We start from the raw sequence: 25,009 nt of genomic DNA, 5'->3' as shown, positions 1-25,009 counted from the left end.
CACTCGTGCACTGCAGCCCGCCCCACACATTCAGTGAGTCTTACTCTCCTCCCTAGTTTTTTCAATGGCACATTCAGGAAGCCAATCACGCCGTGAGTAGCAGCACAGCGGAACCAATCAGGTGTGCAGGCACACGTGATTGGTTCGCTGTGCAGCTAATCACGGCGTGATTGGCTCCCTGAATGTGCCATTGAAAAAAACTAGGGAGGAGAGTAAGACTCACTGAATGTGTGGGGCGGCTGCAGTGCACGAGTGAGTAATGTATGTATGCTCACCGCTGAAGTGTCCCGGCTTCCCCTGCCTAACACGGAAGTCTGTGAGTCCTCCTCCGAGTCCCTTCCCCCTGCCTATGTAAATATCGTGACCTCGGCGATATGAATATCGCCTACGGCCACAGAACGATAGTCGATATCATATCGACTATCGTTCAGCCCTATTGTTCGGCACAAAATTATTCGGCCTTTTGACTTATTCGGCCGAACACCGAAAGTGCTATTTTTTCTATTTTCGGCCGAATAATGTTCGGCCGCCGATTATTCGGTGCATCCCTACTAAAAATGCCAGGAAAGTACAAATATCCCCCGAATGACCCTTTTTGGAAAGTACAGTCTAAGGCAGGAGTTCCCAAACTGTGGGTCGGGACCCACTGGTGGGTCGTGAGCTGCGTTTGAGTGGGTCGCGCTGAGCCGGAAATCACTGACAGCAGGCCCGCTTAAATTGTGCTGTGCGAGCCCCCGCTAATTACAGAGAGCCAGATCAGTCAAATCGCGATGGATTCAGGACCCCGCCAACACAGTTTACGGAGGCTGGTCTGCATTTCCCGCAAGGAGGATACTTGCATCAGTGAGTACGTATGTGGGCTGTTATGTAGGATATGTTCATGGGGTGCAGAGCCAACTCCTCTGTCCTGCTGGCGGCAGCGGTGGTGGCTAGACTGGCGGCGGGATTCTCTCAGCTATAGCGGGCAGAGACGGCAGCCTCGGTATCATAGGAGGACCAGGTGGCCCGGCGGTGTCAGGAGTTCATGGCAGCTTCTGTGACCCCAGTAGGGAGGCTGAAGACGAAGAGCCAGGACACCAAGACCAGCATAGGGCTCCTCATCATGGAGACTCTGGGTGAGATGTGCAGGGGCTTCACCTTCACTTTGGACCGCTAGGAGAGTAAGGAGGGTGAGTGCCATATAGCCTGCTGATCACTGTCCTGGGGTGGTTGATTTCTGTCCTCTGCCTGCCTTATACTGTCTATGAGGGTGCTGATTACTTACAACGGCGCTTATATGCCACAGGTTTCTGACCCCTCACTTAGAACACCTGGCTAGTGTATTCAATATTAAATTGAAAAGTAGTAAATTGATACTTTTAATTTAACTTCCCCCTCCAAATATGCATTATTATTATTATTTGCATTTATATAGCGCCAACAAATTCTGTAGCGCTTTACAATATTCAATTACAAGCAAGTGGGTCCCGAAAAATAACTTTATTCAGAAGTGGGTCTCGGCCCAAAAAAGTTTGGGAAGCCCTGGTCTAAGGTATTTCGTAAGTGGCATGTCAAGTTTTTTGAAGTTGTAATTTATTGCCACAAGTTTTTGGAAAATGATCTAAAAACATTTCTTTTCAGTTTTTTTTTCCTTTTACACCAGTGCAGTACATTGTTATTAGATAATGGGCGTGGCAGTGATCAGGGACACTGACTGGGGACAGTTTGGAAAAAAAACGTTTTTTTTCAATTTTTTTTTTTGTTTTAATTTTTTTCCCGATTTTTTTTTTTAACACACTGACCAGAGCAATACAGTGTTACCATAGTAACACTGTACTACTCTGGGGAAGAGATCAGATTTGTTTTTTCTTTTACACACGCATTATGAACAATTTTTTAAACAAATTCATTCAGTGAGTTTTGTTGTGATCAGCTGTTATTGGCTACAGCTAATCACCTGGTACAGATGGGCTGTGATTGGCCCTGTCTGTACCATGTGATCACTGTGACCAATCACAGCTAGCAACACCATTGCACACAATGGTTGGCATGAAAGAAAGCCATCAACTGTGTACAAGTGTCATGTGATCTGCTGTGAGTGGTCACAGCCATCACATGGTACCGGCAATCGGCTGGCTGTGATTGGCCCCGTCTGTACCATGTGATCACTGTGACCAATCACAGCTAGCAACACCATTGTACACAATTTATGGCATGAAAGAAAGCCATCCATTGTGTACAAGTGTCATGTGATCTGCTGGGAGTGGTCACAGCCATCACATGGTACCTGTTCTGCTCACCAGACTTCTTGTGTTTATGTTATTTAAAATAACATGTTGGGTTTCCTTGATTCACACAAGTTAGTTATATGCATAGCGCCGGCGCCACCTACTGTTCTTTACTGGTATAGCTTCAACTGTTCTGCAATAAATACATATTGTAAACTCACAGAATGTTTTAAATAAAGTTGTTAGTAACCAGGGCATTCTGGGGCGATTTCTACATGAAGTGAATCAGCCACCATTTTCAGAAGACCCAGCAGGGTAGCAAGGCATGTTTCCTCAATCTCTTGCCATCACCCCTGAAAGAGCTTAAAAAGTGAGTTCTTGTTATCCCATTCTGAATGATAGATCATGGTTTCTTTGTTGTATGCAATTTTGTACTGATTGATGTTTATTTTTATCAATTTGCAGTTGCACCTGGCTTGCTCTAATAAATTTGAGATCAAAGAAATATGGTATCTGAAGTTTATGGAGCAGTAAGGTTTAGCTCTCTGTCCTAGAGACAGAACAGTACCGGCAGAAGGCAGGTACAATGATCGGTAATCGACTGTTTCTGGTGGACACAGCCAGTAACAGATCATGCGTCATATAACGTCCAGCCAGATCAACCAAAATCCCACTCGGTCCTCATTTTGCGGGAAGTGGTTAACATTCAGACCTGAAGACGAATACAATTCTGAGCCAGTCTCTGCATAATACAAACTGCAACAAACTTTCAGATACATCCCAGTATCAATGTTATCCTTCTTTTCAGGTTCTAAGAAGGACTGGTGCACTGCACCCAATTGTCTGGCAAGAGGTTTAGGTCCGAACCAGGAACACTAAAAATTCTGCTGGATCAGAGTGCACTAGTCTTATAATGCTAGATTAAAAAGTAACAGTTTCAGATTTCACCATAGTCGCGGTGTTTACTGGAGAACGCTATCAGTTCACTAATTCATATACTTTCCTCTTTAATTCCAGCCAAAAAATATGAACTTATTACAACAGTACAAAGAACATGCATGATGCGGGCAGCATAATATTACACAGCATGCCAAAAAAAAAAACTTAGTTCGCTGAATTGGCCGATATGAATCACGGTACAGAACACCTTATCAACATTCTCTGCATAGCCAGGAATAAGGATTATTAAAAAATAAAATAAAAATGGTTTCATTTTTTTAAAATGTTTTATATACTTGTTACAAAATATTTCACACTCATCTCAGTCTTTCCAACAGTTTCACTTTAAATGGTATAAAAATATTTCTCCAATGATTTCCAATAAAGTTCTCGCAGTTCTCGTTCCTCTGCGCTTTTTGTGGAAGCCGTAAAGGAGAACGTGGTCCTCAGTTGTGAAATAACAGCAATCATCAGATGTTCCATTTCTCTGTCCTCGTCTCCACACGCAACACCAAGCCATCACCCAGGATCTCAAAATCTTCCAGAATGGCCTCCACGTTGGGGACCAGTAATGAGCTTTTACTGTCCACCATCCGCCCATTAATATTGGTTGTCTGCAAGAGATAAAAATATAAAAAAGCACCAATGAAAACGCTGGCCATATACTGTCAGAAAAAAATATTAAATAGAAAACCTCCATACACACAATTGTATACGCATGATCCAACTTGATCCAGCAGGGGAAATTATTGATGGCTTCCTGATCTAATGAAGGCAATCGGATATTCCCAAGATCAACGATCTCTACTGTTTTTTACAAAACAATTTTAATATCCCTTTAATATGCTATATTACCAAAAGTATTGGGACGCCTGCCTTTACACGCACATGAACTTTAATGGCACCCCAGTCTTAGTCCTTAGGGTTCAATATTGAGTTGGCCCATGTTTTGCAGCTATAACAGCTTCAACTCTTCTGGTAAGGCTGTCCACGAGGTTTAGGAGTGTGTCTATGGGAATATTTGACCATTCTTCCAGAAGCGCATTTGTTAGGTCAGGCACTGATATTGGACGAGAAGGCCTAGCTTACAATCTGCACTCTAATTCATCCCAAAGGTGTTCTATCGGGTTGAGATCAGGACTCTGTGCAGGCCAGTCAGGTTCCTCCACCCCAAACTCGCTCATCCATGTCTTTATGGACCTTGCTTTGTGCACTGGTGTGCAGTCATGTTGGAACAGGAAGGGGCCATTCCCAAACTCTTCCCACAAAGTTTGGACCATGAAATTGTCCAAAATGTTATGGTATGCTGACACCTTAAGAGTTCCCTTCACTGGAACTAAGGGGCCAAGCCCAACCCCTGAAAAACAACCCCACACCATAATCCCCCCTCCACCAAATGATTTGGACCAGTGCACAAAGCAAGGTCCATAAAGACCTGGATGAGCGAGTTTGGGGTGGTGGCATTTGACTGGCCTTCCCAGAAGAGTTGAAGCTGTTATAGCTGCAAATGGTGGGCCAACTCAAAATTGAACCCTACAGACTAAGACTGGGATGCCATTAACCACTTTCCGTCTGCTCACATTGCTGCTACTGCAGCAATGTGGCTCGTTATCATCTAGCGACGTAGTACTACGTCGCTGGACTCCTCCCCCTGTAGGTGGCGCGCTCCCGCTGTTTTCAGTCACAGCGGGAGTCGGGCCAGGGGAGGAGCGGCGGCGATCGCAGCCGCTCTTCCCCCATCGTCGGGGAATCGAGTCTGGAGATCCCCTCGCTTGTGTAAACAAAGCGGGCGGATCTCCTAAGTGACAGGCAGGGTCAGATTGCAGGGTTCAGCATAGCTAAACATGCGATCTGTCCCTGTGTCACTCAGTCCCCTCCCCCCACACACGTCAGTAAGCACCAGGCATACATTAACCCCTCCCTCTCCAATAAAATTAACCCCTTCACTGCCAGTGTCATTTTTACAGTAACAGTGCATATATATATATATATATATATATATATATAGCACTGATTACTGCAGTAATGTCACTGGTACCCCCAAAAGTGTCAAAAATGTCAATCAAGGGTCCGATCTGTCCGCCGCAATTTCGCAGTCCCGCAAAAAAAAAAAAAAAAAAAAAATCGCAGATCGCCGCCATTACGCGTTAAAAAAAAAAAACATCAAAAGTGACAAAAATCTTTCCCTTAGTTAGTAAATGCAATAACTTTTGCGCAAACCAAACAAAATACGCTTATTGTGATTATTTTACCAAACATAGGTAGCAGAAAACAAATTGGCCAAAAATTTAAAAAAATTTTGATTTTTACATTTTTTTGGGGGGGAATTTCATATAAAAAAATGTTAAAAATATTGTTATTTTTATTTTTCAAAATAAACGCTCTTTTTTTGTTTATAGCGCAAAAAGTAAAAATCGCACAGGTGATCAAATAGAAAGCTCTGTTTGTGGAAAAAAAAGGACGTAAATTTTGTTTGGGTACAGCGTCGCACGACCGCGCAATTGTCAGTTAAATTTGCACAGCGCCGAATCGCAAAAAGTGGCCCAGACGTAAGGCAGCAAAATCCTCCGGTGGTACTGTGGTTAAAGTTCATGTGCGTGTAAAGGCAGGTGTCCCAATACTTTTGACAATATAGTGTATATATACAAATGTGAGAGGCATTCAAGTCAAACCAGGATTTTTGAGTTTATATAATAAAAGGTGGGCGTCCCAATACTTTTGGTAATATGGTGTATTTTATGCATTTTAGGAATAAATCCAGCTAATTTTTTTTAAGGGATAGTGTGGCTAATTTTGCACCTCTCCCAATGCTAATGCAAATGTTTAACAAGCCCATATTTTCATCCTACCTTAAAAGACTGTGGTGTGAAGCTGGAGGGATTCCATAGAACGCCAACAACATCACCTCCGTGTTTATCGTAGAAGAACAGAGCAAAATCCCCGTATGAGTCCTGAGGGAAAGGAGATTGGGAGAGAACAGTCAGACAGATACATCGCACACAGAGTACAGCATGGCCTCCCACTAACTAAAAGCATACCAAGAGGTCAACCGGCTTCTGATGAAAAGCAGTTGTGTCAAGAGTACTTCAGACGTAACCAACTGGACAAGGCGTGGCAATAATTAAAGGGTAACTCCACTTTCATGGGGAAAATAAAATAGCAAATAAAGAAAAAAACAATATAGCGTGTACAATTGCAACACAAATCCTATTGTAATTGAATGTTATTAAAAAATACTTTTCCTTTTCAGCTGTTGTAATTTTCTGAAAATGCAATGCAAATGCAATACAATATGGCCGCCTGGAGCTGTCCTGTACACAGAATATATACTGACCACACCCCCAGAAACATCATTTTTTCACTTTTTAAAGCGTGACTCCACTTTTGTTGAGAAAAAAAACATTCCCCTCTGGGTGATCTCTGTACATTACAAGGATTATAACAAACTTTGTTGCAGATTCCTAACTTTTGTTATTCTGAAGAAATCATTGTTTGTTCTTCTGTGCTGAGTGGGTCAAATGGGAGTGGTTTCATAATTATCTATCAGCTGTGGCAGCTGCAGGGGTCTAATGAGGAAATCTGCTGGGTCTGAATCCCGTTAGACGTGTTCCTATTGGGAGTATCTCACCAAAAATGACATTTTTGTTGCAGGGGATGCCAGAAATCTGACTTGTATCTTAGTGCAGACTTCTGGGAAAATTGGTGAGCCAATCACACAAGCAGGAAATGATGTTTCTGGGGGTGTGGTCAGTATACATTCTGTGTACAGAACAGCTCCAGGCGGCCATATTGCATTGCATTTTCAGAAAATTACAACAGCTGCAGTTTGAAAAGGAAAGGAAATTTTTAATAACATTCATTCAATTACAATAGGATTTGTGTCGCATTTGTATACGCTACCGTATATTGTTTTTTTCTTTATTTGCTGATTTTTTTCCCCACTAAAGTAGAGTTACCCTTTAACTATAGAAAATGGCAAGATGTAAAAATGGCTAATTTTGGCAAAGTATGTTGTAAAGTTGGAAAGGACACATAAAACGGATTGATAAATAAAACACTGGAACCCTAAAAGTCATTTTTAAGCAGATCCTCACCCTGAGAGACTGAAGGTATAACTGAGCTGGATCATAATCCACCACAGGGAACTTCAGGGCCTTGACCCGAGCTTCCTCCTCCAAAAGACCACGGGAAAAGGACTTGGCAGCCTGATCCACCGCCTCTCGGTGCCGGGGGACGTGCTTGGGGTTTAAGTGGATCAGCACATCATAGAGGTCCAGGGGAGGCCGGAAGATCACCTGTGAAAAAGAGAAAATTAGGTCAAATTTAAAATGTGATTCTAAGAAAGTGATTTGATGGAAAATAACCTGTCAAAAGGACCACAATATTAAGATTTGGGAACAGGATTAACAACACTGAGATGTAAAAACAGACAACACGGCTGGAATTTCCTGCCTTAAGTCATTTGAGTGTTCGTAAATTCTAGGCTTGAGCTATTGCACTCTGTAAAAATACAGGCATTTTAGAACAGGTGGTAAGGAGATAAAGAAAGATATGCGAAAGGGAGCCTGAAGCGCCACCTGCTGCCTACAAATAGGATTACAAAAATACAAAAAAGTCAAGTTGCGACCTAACTGCCCCCTACCACTCTCCCTTATGCGGCAAAAGGGCGCGGGGGGGGTAAACATATGGTGTGGCAAATATTAGCCATGCTGTTGCAGTCAGTGGGCAGTACCACTCGCTGAACACAACCTTTTTAAATTGGGGAATCCCATAACCATTTGCAATGCACAGGAGGGGAGGGGTTATAATGCCACCTCCCCACCCATCAAATACCCTCTGAAGGGCAAACCGACCACAGACTTCTCTTAAGAGGCCAACACTAATATAAATTAAGAGACAAGAACTCTCTGCTCAAGGTGGTGTAATTGCCTGATGACTCACATCGGTGATTAAGCACACAGTCAGTGTGTGAAACGCGTCTACCTTGTCACGATTATCATATTTGGATGTCCAGTCAATAAATCTGGATTTTGACTCAACCTGGAGCGCTGCCAATTCCTTTAACTAATATAAATGAGTTGCTCTTCCTCATTTTCATGAAACTTTTTCTGCATTGAATTGAACTGCATTAGGTTGTTTTGTAGTATGCTGGCGTCAAGGGGCAGTTTCTGGCCACAACTTGTGTACAATGTGAATTTGGCATCTTCCTCTGTCCTTCCCTTCGGTTTAGTCCTAGCTAGAGCCTCCCCACTTCTATTATGTTGCCTCAATCCCTCATCATGTTCCCACAAGGCAGGGTTAGTTATTCACAGAGGCTTAGAAAAGTCATAGTCTTCTTACACTTCAAGAGACTGGAAAAACACCCTCTGTACTGCAATTAGGTGAAGTAAAATGGTGTTGGAGCCATCTTCTGTGTCCTATTGAAGAGTTAAGCTGCCTGTGAATGGTACCAGACTGGGTCTAAGGGGGGGGGGGGGGGGTATGAAGCGGCAATGGAAATCAAACACAATCTCTTAGATAGTGGTCACCGAGCAAGCGTCCATATTGGAAAGATTTCCTCTCCATTCTGACAACCTGAAACATTTTGGATTTATCCCTCACTTGACTGATGACCATGATCACCAGGACTAATAGAGGGGGAGAATCTCCCCAACAGGGACAGTAATATCAGCCTGACCGGGGGTCTAACCTCTCACCACTTCTTCCAAAATTACACTTTTTGGAACCCAAAAGTGCTGACTTTACCACTTCTGGACCGGAAGGATTTGCCCCCCTTAATGACCAGACCATTTTTTGCGATTCGGCACTGCGTTACTTTAACGGACAATTCCGCGGTCGTGCGACGATGTACCTAAATAAAATTGATGTCCCTAGAAAAAAAAAAAAATTGATGTCCCTTTTTCCCCCACAAACAGAGCTTTCTTTTGGTGGTATTTGAGCACCTCTGCGATTTTTAATTTTTTGCAAAAAAAAAGAAAAAATGTTTTTCACTCTCTGCTATAGAACATTCCCCCCAAAAAAATAAAAATTAAAAATCTAATTTTTTCATCCTTTTAGACCAATTTGTATTCTGCTACATATTTTTGTTACCAAAAAATCTCAATAAGCGTATTTTGATTGGTTTGCGCAAAAGTTATCGCGTCTACATACTAGGGGAAAGATTTATATATATATATATATATATATATATATATATATATATATATATATATATTTTTTTTTTTTTTTACTAGTAATGGCGGCAATCTGCGATTTTTAGCGGGACTGGGACATTGCGGCGGACAGATTGGACCCCTAACTGACATTTTTGACAATTTTGGGGGGGACCAGTGACATCACTACAGTAATCAGTGCTAAAAATATGCACAGTTACTGTAATAATGACACTGGCAGGGAAGGGGTTAACTCAGGGGCGATCAAAGGGGTAATTGTGAGCCTAAGGGGTGTTTACTAACTGTGGGGGGAGGGACTTGTGGAATCAACACAGAGACCTGTGATCCTATATAGGAGGATCACAGAGCTCTGTGATCATTTTAGAGAGAAGAACGGTCAGCTGGGTTTACAACAGCAGACCATCCTTCTCTCTCAGCGGGGAGCGATCGCAGGCGCCGCCGGTCCCATGGATCGACATCCCCCGCTGCCTAGTTGGGGCGGGCGTGCGCTCGCCTCCAGGAGCGCTCCCGCGGATCACCGTACAGGTACGGCGAATTCACGCAGCCGAGCCAGCCTGTCGCAGTATATATGCGGCGGGTGGTCGGCAAGTGGTTGTAAAATAACTCCTTAAAGTACATTTAGTTTAGGTGAACTGTGAACGCTTTAAAGAATATGTAAACCCAACACTTCATATTCCTGATATGTGGCTACTGTGCTGTGTACTTGTATGAGAGAAATTCTCCTGTTCTCTTTGTATTGCTTCCTTTATCTCAATGGTGCTCCTGCCAGTCCCTTTCCTTTCCTTTCAAAAACTGACTAAACCAAGCAGGAGAACACAGCGTGGTCAGTTCTCTAGCTATGCTGAGAACTCTGTGTGCTCTCCTCCAAAGATCAGACTTGTCCTGACACCCCCCTTCCCTGCACAGCCATTCACTGGGAAGTTCAGTGTACTGACGCGCCCCGCCCCTCCCCCCCCCCCCTTAGCTGAGAACAGAGGGAATGTGATCACCTATAAGACTGAAAGGGTTGTTTTACAAGCTGAAGGATTACAATCACTTTATGCAAAGGGAAGACCAAGTGTCAAATGACCAACAGATATGCAGATCAATAATTCTGACGTCGCTGAGCGCGCGCTTGCTGTGAGCCACTACCTTGGGTCTGTGAAAGCCTGGACACAAAGAACAACCCCCCCCCCCCCCCCGAGGCTGGGTTCACACTATTGCGAACACAGACATTGCATGTAATTCGCACCACCTGGCTGTGCACATAACATGCGATGTCTGTGAGATGCAAATTCAGCCACACTGTATGCCTGAACTTGCATCGCTTTCGAACGAAAATGGTGCAGGAACCTTTTTGTTACCTGTACTGGACTCGGAACCTACGATCCCCTTCCAAGCAGGAAGGGGTTAAATAATTTATTTGGCTTTAAATGTTTAGTGTTGTAAAAAAATAAATAAATAAAATTACAATTACCGTTAAAAAAAAAAAAAAAAACAGCTAAATTATTTTAAAAGGTAAAAAAAAAAAAAAAAAAAAAAAAAAAATGGAAACTATTGACCCAAAACCATTAGAGCAGCTCTCAGAGCGGGCCCCATGTGGGCATCTCACTAAAAGCTTGTGCCAGGAAAGCGATTCTTACACAGAAACCCCCAAAGAAAGGATTTATTTGCTGTGAAATCATTCACACCAGACACAAAGATGTGGTTACAAATAAAGAGGCGTCCTCTTTAATGGAATGGCGGCAGTAATATTGATGTGCAGAGGACCTTGCAGCCGCCATTGGCCGTGGATGGGAAAGTAAACAGGAATCACGCTCCCCCGCTCTGCAGAGTTATAAAGAGAAGACAAACAGAAATTCATCTGGTTGCATAACTGGCATTGTGCAAGATGAGACCTGACAAAAAAGACTTGTTTTTCGCTCAGAAGAAAATCTGGTCCGTGTTATGTAACATGCTTCGCAGCGACAGGTGGGAGACTGCCTCACCAACAGGGGATTCCCAAGTGCTTATTAGGGATACACAAGGAGGAGTCAGGATGAAAGGATACCTGACCTTGGCTAGACATTCTGTTCCAAAACCATGGACATTATTCACTTCCGGACCAGCCACATACTGGACATTGCTGGACTTCAAGTAGGCAGCTGCAGGCCTCATGCCAGTATGGTTTAGAGCCGACGGTCGGCTCTCTTGTAAAAGCAATCTGAGTGGCTAAAAAGCCACTGGATTGCGTTTATAAGCAGCAGGGGGAGGGAATATTCCCCCCACCCCCCTCCCTCCCTGCCTTTCTTAGGCTGTCCAGTCCCACAGAGAGACCTGAGTCACCAGGCGGCGTCTCTGCCGGCTGATTGGAGAGCTAAACAAAGCCCGGATTGGCTTTGATCGGCTCTCGGCTATGGAAACCTGGAAGTGATGACCTAGCATCACTTATGGTTTATCCAGATGTCAACGGTGCCATTGTAAAAAAACAAAAACAAAACAAAATCATTTGAAAACATGGATCTTAGTGTGATCAAATGCTTTCGAGGGCAGAGGAGGGATCTGGGGTCTTATTATAGACCCCAGATCTCTCCATTAAAAGTATCTTTTACATGCCTATTGCTGTCACAAAGGGGACTACATTCCTTGTTAAAGCAATAAAAGTGATCAAAAAAAAAATAAAAATAAAAATGCAAACAAATATTAGTTAAAAAAAAAAATTGTTTTAAGTGCCGCACGCGTCGGTCCTGCACGCAAGCAGCGATCGTCCCACACATGTGAATGTCAGAATATGGGCAGTTATTCTAGCACCAGACCTCCTGTGTACATCTAAAGTTGTAACCTGTAAAGGCTTTGAAATTGTAGCCTATGGATTGTAACATTTACATAGTTTGTCACTGTTGCAATGTGTGCAATTTTCAAACGTGACATTGGTTGGTATTAATTGACTCATCTTTTATATTTTACCAAAAAAATGGGTTATGTACTGTTTTTTTTTTAATTAAAAATTTAAATTAACAAAGTTTATTATTTCCAAAAGAATTACATTTGAAAAACTGCTGCACAAATACCGTGTGACATAGAAAATTGCAAAACCCATCAATTTATTCTCTAGGGCCTCTGCTTTAAAAAAAAAAAATATATATATATAGTTTGTGGGTTCCAAGTAATTTTCTAGCAAAAAACATACTGATTGTTACAGGAAAACAAAGTGCCAGAAAAGGCCTGGTCTGGAAGTGGATAAGGAGTTGTCCTCCCTTTGGGCCCTAACAGAGTCCACTCTTATGGGAAGGCTTTCCACAATATTTTGGAGAATGTCTGTTAGAAATGTGTGTCTGTTGAGGCCAAAAGAACATTGGTGGGGTCAGGTACGGATGTTGGATCAGAAGACCTGGCTCACAGTCAGATTTCATCCCAAAGATTTTTTTTTAGTAGCCTTAAGGTCAGAGAACTCTCAACATCCTTTAAAAAAGTATGCAAAATCTCAAGAAATCCAATCTGAAAATGCATCCCTCCTTTACATCAGGAGCCCCTCTCCGATTAGAAACCCCTTTTGCACCTCTGGATTCTCAGTCACCCCCCTTTTCAAGTCACAGTCCTCAGCCCACCCCTCCACTTTCCTCTTCCCCTTTCACATAGGAGTGCTCAGCTCCCCCCTTTTAGAAGAGAGTCCAAAGGCCCCCCCCCCCCTTACATCAGTGTCCTCAGTCCTTAGCCCCCTTCTTCACATTAGAGTCCCAATCATTAGTGGGGAACAGAGTGCGAAGTGACAGATGGCATTGAGAGCCACCAGCCGTGCAAAGTGGAACTCAAGGGGAAGATCTTTGTTAACCAGTCCCAAACAACAGACATCAGGCTGGGGAACTTTAATAAACATTCTCGGGAGCAGAGTGGTCAGTGAATGAGGGCACTGAGAGCCACCAGACATGCAAAGTGGAGTGAGGGGAGGATATTTGTTAACCAGTCCCAAACAACAGGCTTTAGGCTGGGGAACTTTATTAAACATTCTGGGGAGCAGAGTGGTCAATGACAGAATGGATTGAGAGCAACCAGCCATGCGAAGTGGAGTTCATGGAGAGAATTGTCCGTTAACCAATACCCAGTAACAGACATCAGGCCGGGGAACCTTAATAAACATTCTGCAGAACAGAATGGTCAGTGAGTCAGGGTTGAGAGCCACCAGCCATACAAAGTGGAGTTCAAGGGGAGGATGACTGTTAATCGGTCTCCATTAACAGGCATCAGGCTGGGGAACCCTAATAAACATTCTGCAGAACAGAATGGTCAGTGACAGTCAGGGTTGAGAGCCACCAGCCATGCCAAGTGGAGCTCAAGGAGAGAATGTTTGTTAACCAGTCACAAGTAACAGGTATTAGGCTGGGGAACTTAAATTAACATTCTGGAAGTAGGAATGGGTTAAATGAGTCACTACCAATAAATCATTAAAGCGCTCATAATAAACACACTGCATAAACTCACCGTTTGCCAGAATACAAATAGTGGTTTTACAACAACCCAGACCACAAACCTATTCATGACAGTGTGCCCAGTGCCAGTAAATGCCATGTTTGCAACCTAATCTAGTGGAATGCAATGGAGCAGCATAGAGTTCAAGAGCAAGGCACAGATGGGCAATGTGTTCTGTATACTCCTCCTTTGTACAGGGGATTGGGTGAGTCACATGCAACGCCCTTCTATCGGTTCTGCTTCAATGGATATGTGAGAACAAACAAAAAATATTTATTGGATTTTAAAGAGAGTTTACTGCAAGTGAACAATTATCTAAGAGCTTAACGATAGATAAGACAAACTAGACCAATTCCCATCCGTAAAGGCTGGTACACATGGCCCTGAATATCAGCCAGCTCAACAGAAACCAGGTGACATTTGGCCCGTGACAGCATTATCGAACAGACATGCTTGAAAACCAGCACCCAAATAGTGCTTGCAGCCAATGGCTGTGACCATTAAGGAGTGGTTCTGGTGAAAGCAAACCCCTAAAGTGACCTTGGTGCCATTTTTTTTTTTTCAAATACACCCTGAAAAAGCAAACCTGTCCCCTCTTTTAGTCCTCCTATCTTTGCTCTGTTTAACCATCTGTCGATCAAAGTACGTTTTAAACAAAATGGTCAACAGGTGGTTAAGTCAAGCTCATGGCTGCTGCTGTGAGCGTGGTGCCGGCTTTAACAACTGGCGATGGGCTTTCCAATAAAAGTAACTCGGTTGGCTCTAGAGTCGCCTGATCACTTTTATGCGGCTCTCAAACGGAACCAATGGATTCATGGTGTTCCGCTCATCATAGGGCAATTGACAGGTAGTCGGGAGGTGTTATGTCACCTCCTCACTACCTCACTCCCCCTGAAATCTACAGCATTGTGCACATTGCACGTCATTGTAGGGTGGTCCCAAACACCTAAAGAGAGGATAAATTTAGCTGCACCACAATGCAAGGCTTTGTGGACAACCCGTGCGTATACCCCCTGTATGGCTGCCTTGGCAACTTGGAGGTGATGGTTAAAATATGACTCAATCGCCTGTTTTTACCACCCCCAACTGGAAGGGTATAGTAGGTTTAAGGGTGTATTGCAGAGCACAGGTGGTCACACTCCTTTAGTACCTGATGTGTTATATCTATGTAATCTGTTTAGGTTTAAGCAGACATTCAGTGCATCCGGAAAAGTGTTCAGAGCACTTAACAGTTTGCACATTTTGTTGTTACAGCCTTACTCCAAAATAGATTAAATTCATTATTTTCCTGAAAATGCTACAAACAATACCCCATAATGACAACGTGAAAGACGTTTATTTGAAATCTTTGCAAATATATTAAAAATAAATGAAAAAAAAAAAAAATCACACGTACAGAAGTATTCACAGCCTTTGCCATGACACTCAAAATTGAGCTCAGGTGTATCGTTTCCACTGATCATCCTTGAGATGTTTCTACAACTTGATTGGTGTCCACCTGTGGAGTCCACCTTGGAAAGGCACCTGTCTATATAAGGTCTCACAGTTAATGCACAAACCAAGCCATGAAGTCCAAGGAATTGTCTGTAGACCACGGAAACAGAATTGTATCGAGGCACAGATCTGGGGAAGGATACAAAAACATGTCTGCAGCATCGAAGGTCCTGTCATCCGTAGATGGAAGAAGTTTGGAACCAGCAGGACTCTTCCTAAATTCATTTCTCTGATGTTCATTGATGGACACAGCACCCACTCCTCTGTGGAGTTGGCTTTCTTCTGGCACTGCTTGTAACAAAACTGAGTGCCTACAGGAGAGAGTGGGTGTATAACCCCTCGGACTGCCCATAGGCATAGTCAAGCTTTTGTCTAGAGACTGAGGGTTCTTGTCCCATTTCACTGAGATCTCTCTTTGCAGAGATCTCGTGTGGAACTGTGCAAACGTAACCGCCTCGAAGGTAGATATCATCAGGCCCAGCCCCGCATGCAAACCTGGAGGGAAGACTGCCTGCTGGACAACAGAAGCTGGATTGCCTCCTGTAATTCCTGGAGTTTTTCCAGAGGACCTTGCTTAAGAATTGGAAGGTCCCACCTGTAGTGGACTCGCTGGTTTCCAGGTTAAATAAAGCCACCTTAATTCCAGTTGAGGAGTCCCCAGCTTTTAAAGATCCGGCTGATAGTGGGACGGAGGCTCTGACCCGCCATATGTTCACTGTGGCTGGTTTGGCACTTAGGCCAGTATTTACTATTGCCCTGGTGTCGCAAACTCTGACCGAGTGGGCTAAACTTTTACGTCGGGACCTGGAGGGGGAACAGCTGCCTTTGCAAAGCTGGCAGATCAATTGGTCCACAGTTTGTCTGTGATGCCTCTTTGGATGCGGCTCCCTTTATTTCTATACTGTCTGTCTCGGCAGTGGTCCTTCGGCGTATTATCTGGCTGAAATGCTGGTATGCGGATCAGACTTCTAAGAAGGCCTTAGCTGATAGCCCATTTGTGGGGGATCGCCTGTTTGTTGCTTCCAGACATCATCAAGGGCCTCACAGGGGGGGGGGGGGGGAGAGTACTCTTCTTCCGCAGGCTTCCAAGTACAAGGAGCCCCGTCTTGGACACACAAGAGATGTTTTTGTCCCTCAGGGTCTCAAGACAAGGGATCAAAGCCCTTCAGAATCTCCACCGGAGGTTCCAGGGGGACCTGGTCTGGCAAGTCACAAGCGGGCTTTTCCGGACAAGGCTTCCTCTGCATGAAGGGCGCCTTCACTCGTTTTCTGGGGTGGTGGGACATCTCCACTGGTTTCCAGATCCGTGGAACTCCCTGGTAAGAGACAAGTGGATCCACTAAGTCATTTGGTCCGGCTACAAGTTCGAGTTTCGGTCTTATCCGCTAGAAAGGTTCTTCCCTTCCAACCTGTGCTTGTGCCCAGATCGATTGTGCGGTCTCTTTGGGGCGGTGCAAGACTTGTTACTTCAAGGGATGATTGTCCCAGTTTTGACTTCGGAAAGTTTTCAGGGGTTTTACTCAAACCTGTTCACAGTTCCCAGGAAGGAAGGCAAGCTATGTCCAATTCTGGACCTCAAGGCACTAAACTGCTTCGTGCGGGTCCAGAAGTTCCGAACAGAGTCCACTCTCATGGTAGTGGCATCCCTACATCTGGGGGATTTTCTCGCTTCTATCGACATCAAGGATGCCTACCTTCACATTCCAATATGTGCTTGTCACCAGTGCTTCCTCTGCTCTGCAGCGGGCGAGGAGCATTATCAGTTTGTGGCGTTACCTTTTGGTCTCGCCTTCGCTCCTTGGGTCTTCACGAAAGTGTTGGCCCCGGTACTAGCATTGTTGCATAAGCGGGGGATCGCGGTACTGGGGTACCTGGACGATCTGCTTCTGCGAGCGGAGTCTCTGACTGCTCTAAAGGACAACTTGGAGATTACTCTGCGAACTCTGAGGGAGTTTGGTTGGATTCTGAAGCTTCAGAAGTCTGCTCTGGTTCCGTCCACGAGACTGGACTATCTGGGTCTGACTCTGGACTCGGCCTCAGGAAAATATATTGCACAAATTGTTGAACAGTCCAAGATTATCACCACCCTCAGACTAGGAAGTTCAACCCCTCCCACAGATCTGCTGCATATACAGTATGACCAGTGTGAATGAAGGAGGGTGACAACTCCTCCCGATGCGTTTCGTCTTTCTAGGTTCCTCGGCGTATTTAGTAAAAGAGGGTTCAGGTACAATTGTGCATTATATTTGTATTGATTTTATCTGTGATTCTTTGATAAACTATTTTATTGGTAATGAATAAAGTAATATTTTTTTAGATTTGTGTATTTGAATTTCTTCTGAAAGGGGAAGCCAACACCGTGAAAGTCCAGATTTTGTTCTTTTGATACTATTTTTATAGCTTGGGGTGTGGTGTTGACGTGATTGGCTAGGTCTTTATATAAACTTAATAATGCAGCTGCATCCGTTTGTGTCTTTAATATCTGCCTGGAGTTCCACTTTAAACCATTCAGTATAAAACAGGGAGAGGTCAGATTATTAATCGTTATTTAGAATATAAACTTCCTATGCAATCCTTACCTTGCCGCTCACAGTACTAGAAGCCTCCCAGCTATACCATATCAGCCTGTAATATATAATCCACCTAACAGCATTTATAGAGCGACTTCTCCCTGATCATTGGGCAAGAAGCAGCTAAAATGCCACAGGCAATTTATTACCTTAAAGGACCTGTCTGTACCATAAAAGGTGAAAAACACATGATTATATCATCCAGATTTGGCAAAAAGGAAAAAAATAAATAAAAATTACACAACGTAGACTAGAATGATTTTTGCTGCCATCAACTGATGGAATAACCTGCAGACAAGGGACCTCACAGACGCCAAAAACTGCAGCGTCAGCTTCTCTCCAATCTGATTAGAAGATCTCTAAGATTGAGTGGAAAGATTCAGGTAATGGAAGAAGCGAAGTAATACTGATCTAAACCCAAACCCAAATGATGCAATATATGTAAACCACAATCTGATTTTATCCAAATGTTCGCTAGAAATAAGGACTTCACATTGGTGTTATCCCACCAGCGCTCTTCATTGGTAATTGGCAGGTAAGTTAGGTGTTATGTCTCCTTTGCATTGCCACCCCCCCCCCTTAACATTTACAGCATCGTGCCCATCGCATGCCATTGTGGGGTAGACTCAATCACATAAATTGATCATCCCCCAACCTCAGGGGTATAATAGAATTAAGGGTGTATAGCACAGCAAAATGTTGTCACACCCCTTTAGCATCTGATGCATTCTATCTACAGCGGGTATAAAAAGTCTACACACCCCTGGTAAAATGTCATGATTCTGAGATGTAAAAAAAAAAAATGAGGCAAAAGGTAAATCATTTCAGAACTTTTTCCACCTTTAATGTGACCTATAAACTGTACAACTCAGTTGAACAACAAATCGAAATCTTTTAGGTGAAGGGAAGTAAAAATAAAAAAACAAAACTAATATGGTTGCATAAGTGTGCACACCCTTAAACTAAAGCCCCCCACACACGCAACAATTATCGGCTGACCGATCGTCCTTTTGTGCAAAGTTGTGTTTTGTTGGTTGGAATGTGCCAAGACTGCACACGAATTTTCTCGTCCAACAAAATTCTACTTCAGAAGTGATGTCATGTGTTGGTTTGCTTTCTTTGTGTTCTTTCTTCACTGAGCATGCCCAGACTTGCTCATTCGATTTTTCCCTGTCGAAATCTGTACTGACTGCACGAAAATCGGCCGTTGTGTTGACGGCCAACAAAAATTTTATAGTCTGCACACCAGATTTTTTTCGGCCGAAAAGTCGGAGTTGGTTGTCGGAAGCATCATACTAACAAGCCGAAAATCGGCAGATTGGTCGTCGGAAGAAAATTCCCTGGCAATTTTCGACGCGTGTGTACGGGGCTTAAGACTTTGTTGAAGCTCCTTTTGATTTTATTACAGCACTCGGTCTTTTTGGGTATAAGTCTATCAGCATGACACATCTTGCCTTGGCCAGCATGACACATCTTGCCTTGGCAATATTTGCCCACTCTTCTTTGCAAAAACACTCAAAACTCTGTCAGATTGTGAGGGCGTCTCCTGTGCACAACCCTCTTCAGATCACCCCACAGATTTTCAATCAGATTCAGGTCTGGGCTCTGGCTGGGCCATTCCAAAACGTGAATCTTCTTCTGATGAAGCCATTCCTTTGTTGATTTGGATGTATGCTTTGGGTCGTTGTCATGCTGAAAAATGAAGTTCCTCTCCATGTTCAGCTTTCTAGCAGAAGCCTGCAGGTTTTGTGCCAATATTGACTGGTATTTGGAACTGTTTATAATTCCCTCTAACTTGACTAAGGCCCCGGTTCGAGCTGAAGAAAAACAGCCCCAAAACATGATGCTGCCACCACCATGCTTCACAGTGGGTATGGTGTTCTTTTGGTGATGTGCATTAGTGTTTTTGCGCCAAACATATCTTTTGGAATTATGGCCAAAAAGTTCACCCTTGGTTCCATTAGACCATAACACATTTTCCCACATGCTTTTGGGAGACTTCAGATGTGTTTTTTCAAAATTTAGCCGGGCTTGGATGTTTTTCTTGGTAAGAAAAGGCCGTCTTTCCACTCTACCCCATAGCCCAGACATATGAAGAATACGGGAGATTGTGGTCACATGTACCACTCAGTCAGTACTTAGTGATGTCACTGTTGTGCCATATTTTCTCCACTTGATGATGACTGTCTTCACTGTGTTCCATTGTATAGCTAATGAGTTGGAAGTTCTTTTGTACCCTTCTCCTGATTGATACCTGTTAACAATGAGATCCTTCTGATGCTTTGGAAGCTCTCTGCGGACCATGGCTTTTGCTGTAGGATGCAACTAAGAAAATGTCAGGAAAGACCTACTAGAACAGCTGAACTTAATTTGGGGGTTAATCAGAGGCACTCTAAATGATGGCGGGTGTGTACTGACTCCTATTTAACATGAGTCTGAATGGGATTGCTTAATTCTGAACATAGCTACATTACCAGTTATAAGAGGATGTGCACACTTATGCAACCACATTAAATTAGTTTTTGAGTTTTACACCCCCCCCCCCCCCCCCCACACACACAAAAGATTTCAGTTGGTCTTTCAAGTTAGTCGTACAGTTTAAACGTCACATTAAAAAGGTAAAAAATATATTTTTATAAAATATATTTTAATAGGGGTGTGTAGACTTTTTATATCCACTGTATGTAAGCTGTTTAGGTTTGTGCAGACGTATGCCTCCATCTGTAAGAGTGCAGCAAACGTACATCTACTTAGCAGAACGGGGAGAGGTCAGAGCATCCATCAATGGCCTGTTTCAGCCTCTTGTTCTGGTGGCACCCGTACCCCTCTTTTCTTCCTGTGGTGTCACCAGGACAGGCTAGTGAAATCTCCATGAAGAGGATACAGACAGCAATAAAAACCTGACTCTTAGGTCACGGGGCAGTAAAAGCAGAGGCCATGGTTGTACCGCTCCCTGACATCCCACCTAAACAGCTGCTCAGAGCTGTAGACATGCCGCGGGTGCAATGCCTTGCTTCACAGCCATGCCAAGAATTCAACCCACGACGCGCTCGGAAAGCAGTACCACCGATGAATGTGACCTATTCAAGCGAATGGGGCCACACCTCAACCTCCCTACAACTGCACACAATGCACCAAACTGTAGGGGTTTGGCTTCTTCAGGGTGTAAAATGGATGGTATGTGGGGGACGTGTCAGCTGCCTGTCAAACGCCCTCTGAACACTGATACACTGCAAATCACTATTCAGAGAGGGGGCTAGGGCTGCCTCACTTCTGAATGAGCCCTTACTGCATGGGTCAACGGCTTGGTTTTGTTTGGGGGTCTCCAAACTCTTTAGGCCCCATTCACACTGGTGCGACTTTGAATTCCAAAGTCATGACAAGTCGCACCCCATGTTTCCCTATGATAACCGTTCATATTTGTGCGATTTCAAGTGGCAGCGACTTCAAAGTAGTTCAAGCGACTTAAGATATAGACGCAATGTGGGTGCGGCTTGTGTGCAACTTGTGCCGGCAAAACAATAAAAAAGCATGGCATGGCATAGGGCCCCCCATGCATACCAAACCTAATTTTAAGGGTAACGCCATGCAAAAATAAAAAGTTGTAGGGCCCCCCCCTCCAAAATCCATACTGGACCCGTATCCGAGCATGCAGCCTGGCAGGTCAGGAAAGGGGGGGGGCAGACGAATGAGAGCCCCATGTTGATGGGGACAAGGGCCTCTTCCCAACAACCCTGGCTGATGGTTGTGGGAGTCTGCGGGCGGGGGGGGGGGGGCTTAACAGGATCGAGAGGTGGAGGAAAGTATGCCCAATCGTTGGTGTCAGTGGAAGAAAAAGTGCCCCATTGCTGGTGTCAGTGCCAGGAATTATGCCACACGGGCCAGACAAAGGCAAGCAAAGGGCAGCATCAGGCCCCAGGGCCACAGTTTGGAGATCACTGGTCTAGGGGATTGGAGACAGCTTCTACTCACCTGATCCTTCATTCCACCGGAAAACAGCATTCCCCCCATGATCTACCGATGGACTGTTCCTGATGTTCTCGCGTAGAGAGCAGGTCTAAGGGCGTGATGACGTCAGGAACATTCCACCACACAACTGCTAGAGTGCAGGGGGAGGAGCCACAGGGATCGGTCTTGTGTGGGGAGGATTAGGTGAGTATATCTTCGATCTCCTAAACAAAAACGAGCAGTTGACCCGTGCCCCATGGGAAAATGTTCGTTTTTGCCTGGAGTTCAGCTTTAACATACTAGAATACTCAAAGCCTAGCTGAAAAAAAAAAAAAAAACAGCCAGCTGGCAGCAAATCAGCTCACATGACGAGTCGCCTCTGACCTCACACTACATCAGACATGTTCAAAATCATTTTTTGGGAGGCTTTTCTCTGTGTACACAGCACTTCGCTATAATCCAAAAATACTATGTGCAAACAGGACGCTCCCCAGTATAAAAGTATCACAGATCCAGCAGGTCTCAGTACAAAAGCAGGATGACAACATCACAGCATTGCATGTGATATCACTACTCTGACCCCTTGTGGTAGGCTGCAGGAGTAAAAAAAATTAAAATTCCACTTTAAAGGGAACTGGTCTGGAAACAAATACAAATGCCAACATTGTTGTGGAAATGTTATTAATATTTGTTTGGACATTTTCCAGGAAGTGTTTCATTTAAAATTGCCATTATGTCTCCCAGTGTCAGTTTACCAGTAATCGCTATGCACAGCGAATATGACTTTAACTGGCATTGAGGAAAGACCCGTAGTTATGGAAACCTTCCATTAAATGGAGACTTCATAGCACTCACCTGATCTCCCGAACGGTGGGCGCTCTGAGCAGCTACCGCTGGAGCGAACGCCGGTCTGGATCTATGGCAGTGCGATGCGAACTCCAACGCGCAAATGTAGATCAGCCAGCCGGGGCCCCGGTATTTACTGGAGGCGATAGGTTTGTGATGTAGAATTATTATCGTTTTAATAAATATCTTCCCTTTTGCTGGAATAATGGCTGGTAGCTTTCTATTCTGCTTGAGCTGCATGATTGAAATACTGCTGCCATTTTCCTTTACAGATATAGTCTGATTTAGCGGAACAGTAGCATAATCACTATCAAATATGTTTTTTATGAACTATATCACAGGTGTCAAGGCCCGTGGGCCAAATGCGGCCCCTCAGGTCATTTTATGTGGCCCTTGCACCTCTCCTGCAGCACCCCCCTTGTCTCTGCCCCCACCTTGTCTCGGTAGTCGGCAGCAGAGAGGACAGAACTCCTATGCCAGATCCTGCACTCTGCAGAAAGGCTCATCTTTGCTCACCGCCCCCCCCCCCTCTCAGCAGTCTGCAGCAGAGAGGAGGGCAGAACTCCTCCTGCACCTCTCTTTTCAGCCACAACACCACCTTGCCTCTGCCTTCCCTGGTCTCAGCATTCAGCAGACTCAGGAAGCTGACTCCAGCCCTCCTCTGGTTCTCCTCTAGACCCTGCACTTCTTCCCAGATCCACCCGCTTCTTCTTTCTGGCAGCAGCACAAGGTAAGGGGGTGCGTTGTGATGTAAGGAAGGGTGGGTGACTCTTGACTTCTGATGGTGGGGGGGGGGGGGGTTCTTGACATCCCATGTAAGGGTATAAGGGGGGCCTTGGGTGCTCTGGACAGCTAATCCTACAGATAGAACCGGCCCTTTGAGGGCAACCATGCTGATGCGACCTGCAATGAAATTGAGTTTGACACCCCTGAACTATATTATATAGGATTCACTCTAACAGGTTATGACAGGAGTGCATGTGTATGTACTGACACGGCCACGTTCATGAGAATCCATGCTAGTTCCATTGTATAAGTGTTTGGTAGCCATTTTAGCAATAGTGCATGGTTCCTCTTTCGCAGAACAGCTAGAAACTCCTGCACACAGTTTGTTGGTTCATTTACATGCACTCCCATTTCTATTATACATTTGAATTTATACAAGTGTGTCATTTGCTGACGTGGTTTAGCCATCACTTCATGTCTCTGTTCTTTTGTTGCCCTATAAATAAACAAGGCCGATTGTTCATCACAGATCAACTCCGGAACATCAAAACCGAAACAGCCTCTGCATCTGTCTTTGGGGATGCTGAGCGCGCTCCATTGCCGTATACACAAGAGCTGAGAACTGTGCTTTTTAGCACAACGGGATTATTTGCACTTGGCATATATTATTATCCAAAAGTGTACTTATTAGCGCAATGGAGTTATTTGTGCATCAAGCGTATATTAACTTCCGCAACAACATTGGTGCAGGCTCTAGGTCCGTCATCCACCTAGTGAGTGGCTGACTCCCAATACTGAACCGGTATGCAGCCAAGCAAGGATTAGGATGACAACTCGGGATATCTTCAAACACAAGAACCACCAATACACAAGGTACACTGTGTGCACCGTTTACACTGCGCTCCTCACAGTATGATAGTTAGCTATAGGGTCTATATATGGAACAGTCTCAGTGGAAAAACTGTTGAGGCGATACGCGTTTCAGCCCCCTGAAAACGCATAGTGGCCCACCTACATCACCACACTGAGCTTCTGACAGCTACATCTTGGTGCTGCGGCACGATCGGCCAGGGTCCTGATGTTTTTATGCATCCATGCTGCCTGATGGTGGCTCTCCATGCATCCCAGGCTGGACACAGTTATGTTAAAGAGGAAGTAAAGTCCAATGCATAGTTTGTACCTATAGGCAGGGCCGCTGATAAGGCAGTACAGCCAGCCCTCCTTTACTGGGCCCAGGCCTCATCAGTTCAAAAGGGGGGCCCCGGGCACCTGCCAAGCAGGAGGGCCAGCAGTACTGTCTTACTGCGGATACTTGTGACTCTTGTGCAGTGCTGCTGCCTTCTACTTTTCATTCCCTGGCTGCACCGCAGGAAGAACGGTTCTAGTATCTGCACCCCCTTCTCCCTGCTGTCTGGGACCCCTGTGTGCCCCTTTCCCCTGCAGTGCTGCCGTTTTCCCTCCTCTTCTCTCACTCTGGCAGCTGCTGAGGGGAAACAGGCGGGTAATTTTCAGGATGATGAGTGGGGGGCTCACTATCCTGAATTCACACACCACCCTAAACACAGTGAGCGATCAGTACCGATCAATCACTGTGGAGGTGCAGATATTTCCTCTGTGCTGTAATTCACTCGTTTGATGGGGGTATCATTTCTGCTATGACTGCAAGGCATTTTAACAAAAA

At 44.5% G+C, this 25,009-nt stretch overlaps 1 protein-coding gene across 1 annotated transcript in view; it reads right to left on the bottom strand.

The window, feature by feature from the left end:
* Positions 1-3,419: 3,419 nt before the first annotated feature.
* The window catches only part of NOL6 (nucleolar protein 6), a 117,267-nt gene continuing 95,677 nt past the window's right edge, over positions 3,420-25,009 (bottom strand). Inside the window, exons 24-26 of the mRNA XM_082256869.1 lie at positions 7,241-7,441; positions 5,996-6,097; positions 3,420-3,760 (exon numbers count right to left, since the gene is read on the bottom strand). Of these exons, the coding sequence (XP_082112995.1) occupies positions 3,617-3,760; positions 5,996-6,097; positions 7,241-7,441 (447 nt within the window). The 3' untranslated portion in view covers positions 3,420-3,616. The remainder of the gene's footprint in view (positions 3,761-5,995; positions 6,098-7,240; positions 7,442-25,009) is intronic.

Source organism: Pelophylax lessonae, assembly GCF_965119305.1.
Source record: "Pelophylax lessonae genome assembly, chromosome: 1".
Taxonomy (NCBI): domain Eukaryota; kingdom Metazoa; phylum Chordata; class Amphibia; order Anura; family Ranidae; genus Pelophylax; species Pelophylax lessonae.
The sequence above is the reverse complement of the archived record's forward strand: the minus strand, read 5'-3'. Positions and strand labels throughout refer to the sequence as shown.